The 16,832-nt window shown below is 34.8% G+C and overlaps 2 protein-coding genes across 2 annotated transcripts; both read right to left on the minus strand.

The window, feature by feature from the left end:
• Positions 1 to 2,456: 2,456 nt before the first annotated feature.
• On the minus strand, positions 2,457 to 4,498 carry LOC123898113 (T-complex protein 1 subunit delta). The gene has a single exon (XM_045948994.1). It carries the CDS (start codon positions 4,308 to 4,310, stop codon positions 2,709 to 2,711), a length of 1,602 nt encoding a protein of 533 aa, XP_045804950.1. The 5' UTR covers positions 4,311 to 4,498; the 3' UTR covers positions 2,457 to 2,708.
• Positions 4,499 to 6,055: 1,557 nt separating this feature from the next.
• Positions 6,056 to 15,417, minus strand: LOC123895389 (beta-adaptin-like protein A). The gene is made up of 12 exons (XM_045945665.1): positions 15,341 to 15,417; positions 15,057 to 15,242; positions 14,086 to 14,602; positions 13,128 to 13,252; positions 12,472 to 12,670; positions 10,730 to 10,958; positions 10,402 to 10,568; positions 10,031 to 10,240; positions 8,905 to 9,015; positions 8,614 to 8,790; positions 7,056 to 7,508; positions 6,056 to 6,780 (listed from the first exon to the last, which is right to left on the minus strand). The coding sequence occupies exons 2-12, from the start codon at positions 15,110 to 15,112 to the stop codon at positions 6,490 to 6,492; spliced, it is 2,535 nt and encodes an 844-aa protein (XP_045801621.1). The 5' UTR covers positions 15,113 to 15,242; positions 15,341 to 15,417; the 3' UTR covers positions 6,056 to 6,489.
• Positions 15,418 to 16,832: the final 1,415 nt, after the last annotated feature.

The following is a 16,832-nucleotide window of genomic DNA, read 5'->3' on the forward strand; positions in this document are numbered from 1 at the left end:
TGGAGAATCAACTTAATCACGTTAATTTTTTTTGTTTTGTAAAAGCTAAAAATATATTAAAACGATTATGTAACACAAGACGCGCTAATATAACATATAACGGAAACATTATAAGATAAAAATTATTCAACTATAAAAATTTTGTTCAATGATTCTCTTATATAGAAATTATGTTCAGTGGATTAGTTTCCACGTATCCGCTTCACTCACAATAAGAACAACTAAATTATTGGGTATTTATTTCTAAAAAAAAAATTAGGTAAGCAGTTTTGAATGTAAGTGAAATCAATACCAAAACTATTGTCATATGAAGGAAAAGAACTCAATCGAAGAATGAAGGAAAAGAAAATGAAAGGTCGTTGCATAACTTAAAGAAGGGGTGGTTAAAGTCAATGTCATAAGAGAAATTTTAGAGATAGAAGCAAAGCTAAAGGTTATCGATGAAAACGAGGTCAAAGAAGAGATTGAGGCCGAGAATGCAAAAAAGATGGAGGAGTTCCTCCATGTGCACCATAGTGTTCACCAAATCTTCATTGTGCTGTCAAATCCGTTCACCACTATCATTATAGGATCTTGTCGTTGGATCACTAACGACTGGTTGTGAAGGGGGTTGTCGAAGTCATTTGGTGGAGACAAACCTACTGTTGCCACATTCTGTTTATGGACCAAAAATACCACCCAAAATATAGTATATAACCCGGACAGAAATTATCACGTTTCACGCCTTGCACTATGTACCTCTACATCCGAGGATTATAATAAATAGGAAGGTTGTAGGAAAGTGAGGGGTCATTCCAGTATTCGGAAAAAAATGATTGGTAGGAAAACTCTCAAATTCTTGTAAGGAAGAGACTCAAAACTCTCAATTTTCTTAAAAATTCATTGTGTAATCCTATTCTATAAGGCAAGTAATATTACTATTAAATTTCTCTATTACGTACTAGTTTCTATCATAATCGTGCCATTTTTATAAATACTAGACAGATATAAGGGGCAGAACATGCTGATTTTGTCATGGTAAAATGTACTCAAGCCGCGAAAGTGTAGACTAGTAGTAAAGAGTCGGGACGTTGAAAGAGTTAAGAAGGAAGTCCAGGGTTTAATATCCTTGGCTACCAACATTTCTCCCTCCCCTCTAAATATGTACCAAAAACTAACATTTGCCTATTAAAAAAATAGACTACTGCCAAATCAATGGATCCTCCAAAACAAAGAAGCCGAGATTCACACATCATAGAGAATTAAAATATCAAATATCACTTAATGAATATTGCATGATTCAATGAACAATACTAATACAATAAGTCATGTGATGCTTCCATTAATAACCTGAGACTATACATACTGGTGTTGTGGATGGCAGTGAGCCAAAAAACCACAATAAACATGGTGGATGATGTAGTAGCGCAAATGGCAGAAGCATGGCGGACAAATTATAAAACTTACCATAGAAAATGGCAAAAATAAAGAAAACACCAAACTATTATCAATATTATGCCACAAACCGTAGACTTTAAAAAAACAGATATTCACCATCATCAACAAAAAATGATATAAAGTTGATGGAAAACAAGTTTAAAAAAAAAGGATAATATACAAAATAGATGGAAAAAATAAAGTCTGGAGCAGATATACAAAATGGAGAAAGAATAACAACCAAAAAGAATAAAAACATATAAACAAACAAAAATAGACAAAGAAACAAAAGAATTAGATAAGAATAGGGAAACAATAATTCAGAAAACAAAAAAACTAATAAATAAAAAAGAAACAGAAGAAAAAAGACAAAACAAAACAGAAGACAAACAAAAAATGTAAAAACCGAATAGGAGAGTGGCCAGGAGATAAAATAGATGAAGGGTTGTCGCTCCAGGCCAAATGCAGATGGGTATTGCCGTGCCAGGCCATGCACAGATGGGTATTGCCGCGCCAGGCCATGCGCAGATGGGTATTGTACTATTGCTGCACCAGGCCACACGCAGAAAGGGGTGATCATCGCACCAGACCACATGCAGAAGGGAGTGGTTCTCACAGAAGGGGTTGCAAGCAGCAAGAGGGAGAGAAAAGGCTAAAGTAGCCGTTTTTAGGGTTTTAACCCATTTGGTCTCGGGTTTGGTCGCAATACCTTATTCTCATTTTCAAATTTTATTTTCTCCACTGCACCGCCATCGCCATGACTGTCACACTTGTGGCGCCTGCCATGGCTCCATCATAAGAAATCTGACACGCCACCACCGTTGTAATTCTGCCACTGATATCCGCCATGGCGGATATTTGATATCACTGGACTATACTTAATCCACACAATTCCTAAAAGATATTAAATGTTTTACCTTATTTTAATATAAGCACCTATGTAACTCCAAGTCACAATCAGTAATAATTAATACAAGCATGGGATGGCTATAGATACTCCAAGTCACAAGTAATAGTTAACACAAACAAAACAACTAAGGTGCTCAGAAAAATGATCAACTATAGAGAAACTCCCAATACAGATTAACAAGTGTTTCAGAATCAGATGAATGCAGCAAATATCACAAAACCACAAGGACATCCAAATTTTGTAAATAAAAATAGTAGCCAAAATCAAAATCAATTAACCAAAACCAGTAAAATGAACATAAACTACCAACTTAAAATTAAAAAGGACCTAATATGATGATTCAGTAGTTTTTCTCCAAAATTCAGTCACTGTCTAATAAACTCTACCTCACAGTTACAATATCATCAATCTTCAAAATCATGCGCACACACTCTGTTGCCAAAGTGATAGCACTTGTGCTTACTAGCAGTGGCTGCACCACATTCTCCTCGAGGATGTTTGTAATTTGACCTTTCCTGACATTGATTCCAGTATTGATCTCACCTTTGGCATGACGATTCCTCAGCTCAGTAACAATTGCAATTGGGTTCAAACCTGCATTCTCAGCAAGAGTATAAGGAACAACTTCAAGTGCCTCAGCAAATGCACGGATACAGTAACCTTCCATCCCATGCAACACCTTAGCCCAAGCACCCAATTGCCTCGAAAGTTCTATCTCAGGAGCACCACCACCTGCAATCAAAAACCTCTTGGCAACCAAACACCTAACAACACACAAAGCATCATGCAAACTTCGCTCAGCTTCATCAAGCACAAGCAAATTAGATCCACGAACGAGCACAGTTGTGGTCTTTCCCATATCCTTGATACCAGAAATCTTTACAATCTTCCCATCCCCAAGAGAAACCTCTTCCACAAGATCAGCAAAACCCAATTTCTCAGCACGGAAATGCTCTATATTAGCAATAGGCAAACAATTAAGAGTCTTGGTAATAAACTCAATCTCATCTCTCTCCACATCTTTAATCACCAAAATCTTAGCTTTAGCAAGATAATGCAAAGACAAATCAGTAACAGCATCTCTCAAAATACTCTTCTGAATCAACAACACATTACAACCTGTTGCCTTAATCTTCTTAATCATTCCTAGAATATAACTCCTCTCTTCCTTCAAAATCCTATCCATTTGAGAGTAATCACTTACCACAATACTCTGTTCGATATCCGTCTTAGGAGGCGAAATCTGAAACTGAATCACAGCAATCTTAGCATTCTCCATCCGAGTAGGTCCACCAGCAGCATGACTAACCTTCTTATCAAAAACCAAACCCTTAACAAGCTCAGTATCATCGACAGTTCCACCGAGCTTCTTAACGATCTTAACATCACGGAGATCAACCATTTCCGGTTTCGCGGGATCAATAACAGAGAGAACAGAGTCCACAGCCATAGGAGCGAGGAGAGATGAGTATTGACTAACAACCTTGCTATTCAATGACGTGCTAGCGGATTTGACAAGAGAATCACGATCGGTGAGTTCAACAGGAACAGCCATGGCAGTGAGAACATCAACGGCTTTAACAGAAGCTTTATGGAGTGAATCGGAGATAACAGTAGGGTGAATACCGTGAGAGAGAAGAAGGAGACATTTCTCGAGAAGTGCACCGGCGATAACAACAACGGTGGTTGTTCCATCACCAGCGGCGGAGTCTTGAGATTTGGAAAGTTCAACGAGCATTTTTGCGGCGGGTTGAAGAACCTGCATCTTGTGAAGGATTGTTGCGCCATCGTTGGTGATGATAACTTCGTTATTGGAAGTTGAAATCATTTTGTCCATTCCCTTAGGGCCGAGACTGGTGCGAACGGCGTTGGCGACTGAACGTGCGGCGATGATGTTGGCTTGACGGACATCTTCTTTGCGTTTGTTGTCTGTGTATGATTCCGTCTTAGAAGATCGGTGTTGTGGAGCTGCGATCGCTGCCATTGATGATTTGTGAGAGAATGAGAAACCCTAATCTGAGAGAAATGTGAAAACTGAAAACCCTAGATTTTGGAAATGAGTGTGTTAGTGTGAGTGAGAAGGAAGAAGGACTTGTTTGTAAATTGAAAAATTGCGTTTTGTTATTTGGCGGTGTTTAATTTTTTGTTTTCGGCATTTCCATTATTTTATGCGTAAGTGTAGAAGGGCTTTGGGCTTTATTGGCCATTTTGTACTAATATTTTTTATTTATTTATTTTTTGTTCTTTTTTTTGGGTGCATTTGTATTTTTTATAGAACTTCTTTTAAGAATTTGAATTAAATCAGACAAATTTTACAAAATATAATGGATTTTTAAACCGATAAACCAAAGATATCTTCTATCTACATAGAATAATCCCCATGAGGTAACTGAGATTCATTTAAAGGATTGACTTATCTCATTTTATTTAGTGCCGGTATTTAGTGTCCTTTAATCTCCTCTATAGAAAAAACCCTCATTTTATTTAATAATTTTTCTAAGTAAGGATAAAATAAATAAAACTAAAATTTTAATTTTCAAACCCATAAAAAATGGTTAAAATTTATATGAAAAAATAATTTAAAACGAATTAAAATAGGAGTCTAATCATTTTGAAATAAGTCTTGTGTGTAAAGTACTATAAACATAAGCCCCATAAATTTTACTAAATATTTCAAATTTTACTAAATATTTCAAATTGAGTAATCAGTCAATTTAGTCCCTAAACTATCACTCTCTCACCAACTTAATCCCTAAACTATTAAAAATAACTAAAAGGTCCCTAATCTATTTTTCATCTGTCAATTTAGTCCCTAAACTATCAATCTCTCACCAACATAGTCCCTAAACTATTAAAAACAACTAAAAGGTCCCTAATCTATTTTTCATCCGTCAATTTAGTCCCTAAACTATTAAAAACAACTAAAAGGTCCCTAATCTATTTTTCATCCGTCAATTTAGTCATCGGTTAACTTGTCTATAAAACCCTAAAATATTATCACCCTTTCTTCTTCCACGTGCTTCGACGAAAACAACCACCCTGCTCGCCGCCAACCACTCCACTCTCCGGCAACAACCGTTTTGCTCGCAACGCAAACATAACCTCTAGTCGCCAAACTCAATTCATTCTTTCAGAATAATCATTTAGAACGAAAGAGATCTTTAGTATGAAAAAAGTGGCAATTGTCGGTTTCTTTTTTTCTTTAACACAGAATATTTTTTTTTATTCAACTTTTTGACTGAAAGATTAAAAAAAAATGATATGATTCAACCGCTTTTGGTTTTATAGCTTGTTGTTTTGTTTGGTTTAATAATACTGCTTATCCTAGTGAGTTTTATGGTCCCACTGGACCGGAAGCTTCTCAAGCTCAAGCATTTACTTTTCATCCATGCTAGTGTGTTAAGAAGTGCCTTGGAGATATTATAACAGGTTTGTTAGGAATCATAAAATGATGTTTAGGGGGGACTAAATTGAAGGATGTGAATATAGTTTAGGGACTTTTTAGTTGTTTTTAATAGTTTAGGGACTAAGTTGGTGAGAGAGTGATAGTTTAGGGACTAAATTGACGGATGAAAATAGATTAGGGACCTTTTAGTTGTTTTTAATAGTTTAAGGACTAAATTGGTGAGAGAATGATAGTTTAGGGACTAAATTGACTGATTACTCATTTCAAATTCAAGCACTAAATTATCATCACAATTCACAACTACTAATGTTGCCAAACAGCGCTTAACAGAGGACAACATTGCAGGCAGGCACCTAGCATCATTGTAGATAGAAAAGGGCCCAATTTTACAATTCAGCATCAACGACGCACCAAATTTAATCACCATTCAATCAATGCCATACACAATAGGCGCTTGAATAAACGTCACAACATCTACAGAAAGAAAGCCTCTACACAGAACCCATACTCGTGTGTTTTCTACAACTGAATATCTCCCTAGTGAATCACCATGTTGGATTGGATACAAAAAAAAAACTACAAAAACTTAGTAATGAAATCCCCCTGCATTTTCTGTTATACACTGATCTGATCTGTATTGGGGGAGGGGGATGAGCGTGGAGCTCATATCGATCTCCATTTCTTTATATATATTCAAGCTAGGATTCCAAAATTTCATTAGTCTACTCCACAGCTCAAAAGTATGCACCATTAATTTTCAGGGCAAACCAAATTTGGACAAGGCTGATTGGAATAAAGTTGAGAATGCCTGTGATGAGCTTTGGTCATCAGCTTTTATTTTGATCTGTGACTTGGCTGATGAAGTGTTGATTATGCACTCTACAAGATATATTGATGCTTCTTCCGCTTTTTGAGCAAAGAAAAAGAACTTGAAATTAGGAGACTGACCACCAGATGCAATGCACTGTATCGAATGACTTTGCATGTGCCGTAGGAGTGCATTGGGAGTTACCAACGATGCAATTCCAAGAGGACTTAAAGAATATTCCTGCATCATATTTTTAAATGTTACATTTTTTGGTGGTGGAGCAGTAGTCAAAGAAAAAGAGAAAAGATACAGTAAAATTTAAAATATTTCTAGGCTTCAATTTTGTTTGATACATTGCTTTTGTTAAGTAAAATTACATTTGTACCCTTATCCATTAATCTGATGTTGAATTATTTAATGAGCTTGACAGTGACTACTCTCATGACTTGAGATTCAAAATAATTAGGTCAATTATGTTGTATTAACAAAACTGAGATTATAATTTCAAAGCAAACCTCTGATAAGGATATTGGTAGTTGACGCCATTTCTGCTGAAATGTGCCAGGATCCAGTACAGCTTTTGGGTTGAGGGTCAATGGCGGGGGTGACGGTGTGGTTGCAGTCCCAACTGAAAAATCTAAACCAAGCAGATCATCGATTGCTAAGCCAGGTGCTGGAGCTTGGCCAGTGGCGCCGGTACTTGAAAATGCCAAATCTGCAAGCGGTTGTGAAGTCGCAGAAGGGGCAGACCCGTTATATGAAGGAGCATTATAGGCAGAACCATTGCTACCAGGATCTCTAACATCATCTTTTTCTGTGGTACTTAGAAGCAGATCCTTGTCATTTTCCTCCACTCTCTGAGCAGGAACAACAGAATCTCCAGTTTCTGCATTAATAGATAGATTTCCAAGTTCATCTGAAAACTCCAATGTCCCTCGGTGTTCCTTATCGGTGAACATGTAAGAAGGCTGGATGAATTTGATATCGTTAGTTTGACAGAATTCAGTATACTAAGAGAGGTGGAGGAAGATAGACAAGATTCACTGTAATATAAACATATTTCAAATATAGATAATAAAAGACAAGGTGCTAGCATGTCAGTGTAAGGTGCAACCCTCAAGCCAAGGCATTGAAGCACAAGTTTAGATGAACGAGGTTTCATATTATTGAAATATTAAAAATAATGATCACATGAGCCATTTTTCATATTTTCCCTCATTTTAACGTTATAAAATTATGCACGTTGAGAATAGGGGGGAAAAAACATCTAAAAGTTGAGCAATTTGTTTTTCATTACTAAAAAAACAAAAAAACAAAACTAATACAAAATATGTCAGTCTTTCACCTTTATCAATCTCCTACCAAAAAACCAAAAATAATGTAATCAAATTTAGGATCTTTAACCTCCTCATTGATCATCATCCTTGAATATTGTAGAAGATGTGTGTATGTAAAAAGACGTGCATATGTGAGATTTATTAGAGAGTAAACCTCCAAATTCGCCATGACTTTGTAGGGCACTTTCCAATAGGTCCCAAAAAATTTGAATATTTCAAAAAGGTCTCTAACTCGGTCAAATTTTACTCATATTAGTCCTTCTAAAAGTTAGGGACCAAATTTGATAATAAAGTTAGGGACTTAATTGATAGTGAGTAGTTAAATATAAGGTTCGTCCACCTTGATAGTAAATGGTTAAAATATAGGGACCAAGTTGATGGTTTAATAGAGCTGGGGACCTATTTGAGATTGCCCTACAAAGTCAAGACTAAAATGATGGTTTACTCATTTTTTAGATGGCTAACTAAATATTGTTATATAACTTTTCAAAGTTTTCTTTGTTAGAACAGGTATCCATTATATGAGTCTATGTTGTGTCTAATAAATGTCCAAGGTGTGTCGAATAAGAAAAATAGGGACACTTGTCTAAGTAGTCCAACATTAATAAAAAACAGGTAAACGCCTAACCCCAGGAGTGGCTGTGCTCCATATTTAAAACTTAAAATGGCAAATACTATCACAATAAATTGTTTCAATATAAACCAACCACTTGGGGGAAGTCAGTAGATTAGTTACCTTTTGGTATACAACAGACAAACTGTTAAATTCATCAAATATGCGATCTTTAACTTCGCTGCTCTGAGTATCAGCAAATACTGAAACTGCTTGTTTTGGAGGGTTCACCACACTCTCTGCCACTGATACATTATATTGTAGAAGCCTGTAATAAAATAAGGCCCTATCATGAACATCCTGCAATCAACAAAAGCTCATGTAACATAATGCTGCGACCCAAAAAATATATAATTGAATATTTGCATTGTTTCAACAATTCAAATAGTAAATACTAATAGTAACAGCTCAAACCTGGTGAAAGTCAGCAAGACCAGCGGCCAGTGCAGCTCCTAATGCTTTCTGAGTCTCAGGGGGTCTCTTAAAGAAACACTTCATTACTGCAGTAAGAAGATGTAAGCGGACCTGCGCATCAAGAGACATAAATTAATCAAATTTCAATCAAGTATAAGATAAAAACATGAAATATCTTCTTTTATTTATCAAATAACAAGTAAATTGGTGATTGACATGCAACCACAAGGGGGTATCAATTATGTATGCATATTTTATATTCAATACAACCAGAGAATTATAGGACAATCAAATTATATTCTCATCCTGATCCAAACCCAACATGATCCCATGGCAGATGTGACTGTGAGGTTCGCACGGTCTGACTTAGGGGGGTGCTGAGACTAGTCAATCCCACCTCTATTCTCCATGAATATATGATGAATTTAAAATGATACATAATGTTTGTACTGTTCATGTTTTTGCTGGGGCGGGAAGCAATTATTGAAGCAAGGGGGTCCTCAAGTGTGAAAAGAACAAGAGGATAATGCTTATGCCTACGCCATCCCAATTGTTATGCCCCATGAGACTTAACACCTACTGTCTAGCTATGACCCATGGGACTTGACATCTAATGTCTAGCCACAATCGTGTCCTACACTGTACAGGGGGACTGCTTCTGGCACTAGAGCTGACTAATGTGGGACCTCCTGATATCAACAGACGGGATCAACCTTAGGTTTTAAGTGCTTTCCTCTTCAAATTTCAAAATCACACAAGAATAAGATAATCGGATAAGAAATAAGTAATTGTAGTGAATATTTGAATTGTTGTTTCACAAGAATTCTGCTGGTACACATTTTCATTAGCTCAATACTGTAGTGATGTTCTAAATTGCCATACCCTTTAAACTAAATTATCGATTGAATTTTGAAAAATGTCCATGCTTTGCAGGTTAATTTTAATAAGAGTATATTATTGACTCTTCAAGGCCAATGATCCGGTTAGAGATATAATATAAAACCATTCATGTGTGTTCACTTAACAGCTTAAAATTTTGTGATAGTTGGATCATGACGGCATCGAATATGGAAATCTAAATCTCAAATGCAGACATCTGCAAACCATAAAAAGTTATGAATAATACCTCAGCAGAATGCTCCTCATCCCAATTCTCAACCAGACTTTCCAAGACATATGGAGCATCATGCATGTCCTGAGAATATTCTCCCAACATCCATATTAGAGCTGCCTTAGCCTTAGGTTCTTGGACATTGTTGCTACTGATATTCCCAACAACAGCAATACAATCCTGACTCCATTGAGGATATTTTCTTAGAAGATCTTTCACAAGGACCTGCATAAAATAAACTTTCGAATTTGTTAGTCTATTCTACCATTACCAGGTCAAATCAAAATATCATGATTTTTATATGTGTTCATATATCAACGGGAAGCAATGCAATATTACTTAGGCAAAATATTCCAGGGTATCTAGCAGGTATTTGTCATGTTTACCAGAGCTTCAGATGTAACATAGTCCTTTTCCATCTCCAGAAACTGTAGAAGTCGATCAACAATAGCATTGACATCATACTGCTGCAATGCTATCTTTCCAACAGCCCGAATTGATTCCCTTGCAATTGGAATGTCAACATTTGCCGCATATTCACATAATTCTGTCACTGAAGTGGGACACAAAAGGTTCTTGTATAAGCATCTCCAAAAAGAATGGGAGTGAATCAAACTGGATCAAAACATCAAAGTGCAAAATGAAATTATCACAACTTCTCCCTCTCCTGACCTACCCCCCTTTTTTCTCTAGCACATTAGGGGAGTTACTTACCTATCTCATAAGTGTTACTTTCATTTGCAACTGCAGTTAGCATTTCAAGCTTCAACTTTTTGACATATGATGGCTCATTATACTGGCAATAGAAGTGTTTGTAGTCTGAGGAAAATATATAAGGTGCACGCATCACCAAGAGATGCAGGTGGCTTAGAATTGCGTAAGATTGTTCCGGACTTCCTGAGCTCACTTGAGTTAAGAGAGGAGCTTTGATACGCTCATAGACCTAAACAATAAAAAGTTGCATCAGAAATCACATTGTTTCTAGCAAGCAACCGAAGCTGAAAAGATACAGTCAAAATAAATAAATGGTCAAACCAAAAGGTTTAAATAATGAAAATGATAATTTAAATCAGTTTCTAATTAATCAAGCTGAACCGAGCTTGGCTGAGCCTATGCAAATGATGAAACATAAGTTTGAGGCTGATCATGTGTTGAGGTAAAATATCCCCCTTGTTTATTAAACAGTTTAGGCCCTAATGATATTCACATGTGATATAATAAAATTGCCCATATTTGTCCACATACAGACAAACAAATATTAATGTATTCTTTTTGCTAGAATGAAGCATACAATTCTTATGTTTCTTGTGTACATTGTGGATCTTTAATTTTCTCCTAGTTGCTAAATATTGTAGTCTGAAACATATATGGTGTTTGTAATAATTGTTGTATGTGCCGACTCAAATACTAATCATGTATATAAATAAGATCAATTATGTAAACAAATATACAAATCCTTAATATGCTGCCTAAAAATTGAGGGTGCATAAACATTACAAGATATCAACATATCTAACTGATACAGCATTCCAAAAACATAAGACACAACATGATGGATATAAAGAAATAGCAAGGAATTTAAAACAGAAATAATTAAACTAAGTTATACCTTTTTCTTAGAGGCACGTGTACATATTTTTTAGGAATGTCTGGAAGAGTTTATTTGAACTTATATTATGATATGAACATTTTAATAAGTGTATGAATGAATTTATAAAAATAGTTTGTGATATGTCTATTAGCTATTTTAAACTTATAACCGTAAATAAGTTCCACAAGATGGCTCATAGAAACAGCTTTTACATACTACTCTCATTTCCTCTTCTCTTGTAAACAATTTAGACATAATCTCTTACATGATCAGCACTTACTGAATAAGTATTTAATAAAGCTATTTACCCAAACACTCTGTTAACTATTGGCAGGTTAGGATGTAAAAAAAAAAAGTAATACAAACCCCACAAAAATAAGATTTAAAAAAACACAAAGAAATGGAGTCAGGTGAAAATGTTTAATTGAGCTGCTTGTGAGCTGGATGAGCCAAGCATCATAGTTGAATTGACTAGATGAACATTAGTATACTGCTAAAGCTTATTTGCACAATACAGAATCTATTGTGAACTGAACCTAACTAGTTTCAACCATAGGAACTCACAGATACCTTAGTTTACTTGCATCGCTAAGTTTAAGGTCATAACACTACCCAATTAAGTGTCCATGTATGATGTATGAATACAACAAACATTGACTTACAGAACCTTAATGTCAAATGCATGTCCTCCATGTATGATTCAGTTAGCTCCTACTGAAACGTAAAGTCATTACAAGATACAATTCTAATTCAATCTAGGCCAGAGAATGTAATGTATGGAAAAATAACCACGCAAGAATTCTGTTGTAAACAAAAAAGGTAGTATAAATGATGTTTTAACGTATACACACAAATCAATCCATACCTGCTGATGTACATCGGCCATAGATAAAGTCAAGTGCAGAAATACTTTTGTAGTTGCCAAGACAACAGCGCCATTTGCATGCTGCAGTCTATCTTCAAGGAGATTCATTATATCAAATATTTCACTGTTATCTGATGGAATGTACTTGGCCACCAATTCCATCACAAGACATTGTGCCCATTCACTAAATTCCTTGATGCTGCACGTTGCAAAAAAACAAAAACTGATAAGTTGTTGAAAAATGAATATATTCGCAAGATACTACAGCTGCTTTTATCTCTGATGCCTGCCACAATGAGAAACACATTTTATTGTCAAAAACAAACAATTAGCATTTAAGGTAATTAAAAATTTGTATCCACGTTTGTAAAGTAATTATTCATTCAACCATTTACTCCCACAATCATACCAAGTATAATTGATTTATAACTGTATACATGGACAAAGAAGCTAATAAACTGGCAGATTATACAATAGCTATAGCATTTGTCAAAATGAGAAATAGAAAGATACAAAACAATCTTTAAATGAGAATCCCAGGGGGGGTTGAGAAGCTTCAGTATACTTGGTATGTGGCAATAAATGTAAAACACAAATTAAGCACTGCAGCTTTCTGAAAATATTGGAAAGCAAGAAACTACTTGTGAAAAGATTACCGATTCAGAAAGTAATAAACATATGGCTTGCTATGCAGATTTTCTCTCTCCCTTGCTGCTTCCTCTGAGGTGGTTGACTCTAAGGTCCAAATTTCTTGTAAAGCAGACAAACAGTTTGCAACTACCTGATGAAACAAACAAGATCATGTTTATAAGTAAAGTGCAACTCATTGGCAAATGCTGTCATTTCCAAAAAAAAATTAAATAGGAAGACTTTTACCATCCTGATATATGCGTGAACAACAAACGAAAAACAATAGAAAGAACAAAAAGAAAGGAATGTTTTCTTTTAAGGAATGTAAAAAAAGAAAACAGACTAAACTCACAAGTGAAAAAAGAAAAATGAAAAAGAAAATGAGAACAGCTCCAATCCTTTACATCGTATCTTCGTTTTTAACAGGATTTTATATTGCATCTTAATTAAGGTTAAGGAAATCAAATATCTCAAATGAAGAAAATAAAAAATTCACAGAACATGTTGCAGGGCCTGATAATAACAATGCTTACTTACAGCTTAGAAGGTAGACATTCCCATCCAAATAATGTTAAGGAAAAAAAAAAACTAAAAATGAGACAATTTATACTATAAGTGGTGGGAGCAATCAGTCCCTGTCCAGTAGAGGGTGATCGTACTATAATGTAAACTGAAGTGTTATTACCAAAGAAAATAAGAGACAAAAGCTGCCAACTATGGAGGTAACTCCTAGCCCAAAGCACAAGGCAAAACATAAATGTAACATACCCCCCATTAACTACCCCCTCAATTTACATTCCTTTTCCCTTTTCTCTCTCCAGTAACTAACTCTGCCTACAAACTGATTTACATTAATCATTGGACTATGTAGAATAACTTGGTTCTAAGGGAATGTCATAACTCTTTACAAAATTGAACAGAACTGGTGTGGTTTATCATAGGTTGATGTTGATAATGAAGCCACCATAAAAACATAATCCTCACCTGAGTATCCTGGTCATTGAGCATCAAATGCTTCAGTGTTTCTGGAAAATCTGCATCAATACACGTGGTTGCTGATATATGATACAGTTTCAAAACCCCAATAACTGCCACCGTCCTGACATAACTATTATTATCCTTCAACCCTGACCCTAAAGGCCCAACCAAATACTCCACCAAATTCGCCACTCGAAGTGAACACAAACTCCTCAATGCTAGTCCCCGAATCATTGGATCCTGATCCTTGCAATCCCTTTGTAGAAAATTAATCGTCAACAGAGCAAGATCCGGATTGACCTTGGCATAGTTTCCAACATATAAGTAACACATTTTTTTCAGAACAATATCCGACGTCGCCGAGCACATTACCATCTCACCAAAGAGAGACGAAACATCAATACCTATAGTCATGTTTGATATCACCTTCTTAAAAAGATCCCTCTTAGAATCATCAGTACCCGGAGCTCGACTCCCAGCAAGCTGCCGGAGCTGTAATTTAAGATCAGAGACTTCACTCTTCCTGATTAAAATTAAATGTTAGGTCAGTACTTAATATAATTGTGATAAATATGAATAATGGAGAACACATTTGAGATATAAATAAACATAGTTGAAAAATAGGTAATGCACCAACTCGTTAAAGTTAACATATCCACGATCGTCATTCATGAAACTAAGTTTTCTGAAATTGAAAAGATAACACAGCGTTGATGAATCTGGAACACTATATTAATCTATTCTATGATTAACTCATAACATATAAATACAAACAAATAGGACAAAATTCAACGGCATTGGATCTTCAATGTTGATGATAACCTAGAATATGCATATACGAAATTTCGTGTTTGCTAGGATCCAAAAAGCGTCAATTGCTATGCAATGGATTCGATCGATGAGTCCAAAACGAAATTGAAATTGTAGATAATTAAAATAGAAGAGAAGTGAATGAAGAGTTGAGTGTGGGAACGGACCCGGACGGTTGAGACGGAGAGGGAGATCGATTAGATTGCGGTGGTGGTGGAGCCATGGCCACTGGAAGTTGACTTGGAAAAGCCGCACCGGCAATTCGCGCCGTCTTTGAAGAAAGTGAGATCTAAACAAAGATAGATGATGAAGAAGAAGACCGGTATAGTAGATTGCAGTGACGATGATTCACCCTGTATTATTTTATTTTTTTATCAAAAATGGAGTCGATATTATTGGGAAAAAAACTAGTATAACAAAAAAAATTGAAAACGAAAACGAAAATTATTACTCTTATACGGTTTCGACGTAGTATCAGCTGAAATGGCAAAATCTGATTGCTTTTTATCTCTATGTTATTAAGTGGTTTGTTTTCACCAGATAATAATAATAATAATAATAATAATAATAAAAATAATAATAATAATAATAATAATTAAGAGTTAAAGGATATATATTGTCAGTACGGTAAAAATGATTCAATTTTCCATTTAATATCAAAAGAGTGGCAACAAAATAATTTATGTGATTCAATTTTACTCTTCGCTTTGAGTTGTTTACAATTCAATATACTACTGTCAAAATTATATAAAGAAATAATCAATTACGAGTATATACACATGTTGGCGCAATAACCAAAAAAAAAATGAAAGACGAGTGTTTTCTTTGGAGTGTCTTGATTGGAGTATTCGTAGTTGTGAAAATGAATTTTCGTTTTCTATTCATTGACATCCTCTTATGTCATTCATTGATTTTACTTTATTATTTATTTTTCATTCTCATGTTATTCACATCTAATAGAATCTCTTGGGCTAATGGGCGTAACATACCATTTTTATTTAAATGGTAGCTAAAAACACACAAATATTAATTTAAACAAAAATCAAATTTAATCAAAAGTTATTGTTTATAATTTATATATGTTAGCATAACAGAAAAAAGGGACATCATCGGTCCACATAATAGTTTTTATAAAATAAATATAAAAGGGATAGCTCAGTTGGTACAGTGTCATTCACTTTCCAAAATCATTCTTATCTTTCCTCATGCTTGTAATCGATATCAATTTGTCATTTCATCTGGGCTTTAATTAATGCGGCTAGAGATGGAGTGAAAGTGCTGATGTTCAGTTTGATTGCATGTTTTCCGATCTTTTTTCCTTCCTTTTTGTGCTAGCATGTTTGTTAGTTTTGTAGGACTAGGAACTCTACTAGGCTTGATAATGGGAAAATTAACTTATTCTTGCTCAAGTCAAATGGAATCGGTTTAAATTGCCTTTAGAGTACCATTCCAACGAGAACAATTTGACACATATATTTTATATAAAAGCTTGGTTTTCTTTGAGTTGAACATATTCATAAGTCTGTTTTTGCTTTTATGGATGTGAATGTGATCCTTATTGTAATTTTTGAACAATGATCCTTATTGTAATTAATATCAAATGAACAATTTTGTTTTTGTTTTAACCCTCCAAAATTTATTAATTAAAAAAAATTACTTGTAATATTAAAACATTTGATTTAATCCAAGTCACTTAAAACAAAAACTAAACCAAAAATTACAAGAATCAATTTCGATATGATGAAATTTGTAGGACTTAACGGTGCTCGTGGAACGATGGTTAAAGAAATAAAAGTAAATGTTTTATGTAGAAAACATTATTTTGTTATTTGATTTTCAAAATACATGAAATTAATTTAAAGCCTATTAGATACTTGAATTTTAATTATTTTGTTATTTGATTTTCAAAATATATGGCATTATTTACCAATCTATTTTTTTTC

Source organism: Trifolium pratense, linkage group LG7 (genome assembly GCF_020283565.1).
Source record: "Trifolium pratense cultivar HEN17-A07 linkage group LG7, ARS_RC_1.1, whole genome shotgun sequence".
Lineage (NCBI taxonomy): Eukaryota > Viridiplantae > Streptophyta > Magnoliopsida > Fabales > Fabaceae > Trifolium > Trifolium pratense.

Bases quoted from the DNA above. Each gene is read 5' to 3' on its own strand.
- LOC123895389 (XM_045945665.1), bottom strand. From the start codon at position 15,112: ATGGCTCCACCACCACCGCAATCTAATCGATCTCCCTCTCCGTCTCAA. The intron at 12,671-13,127 runs GTAATCTTTTCA...TGCAACGTGCAG, and splicing joins GTTTATTACTTTCTGAATCG to CATCAAGGAATTTAGTGAAT. The intron at 6,781-7,055 runs GTTTGCTTTGAA...AATATGATGCAG, and splicing joins TACCAATATCCTTATCAGAG to GAATATTCTTTAAGTCCTCT.
- LOC123898113 (XM_045948994.1), bottom strand. From the start codon at position 4,310: ATGGCAGCGATCGCAGCTCCACAACACCGATCTTCTAAGACGGAATCA.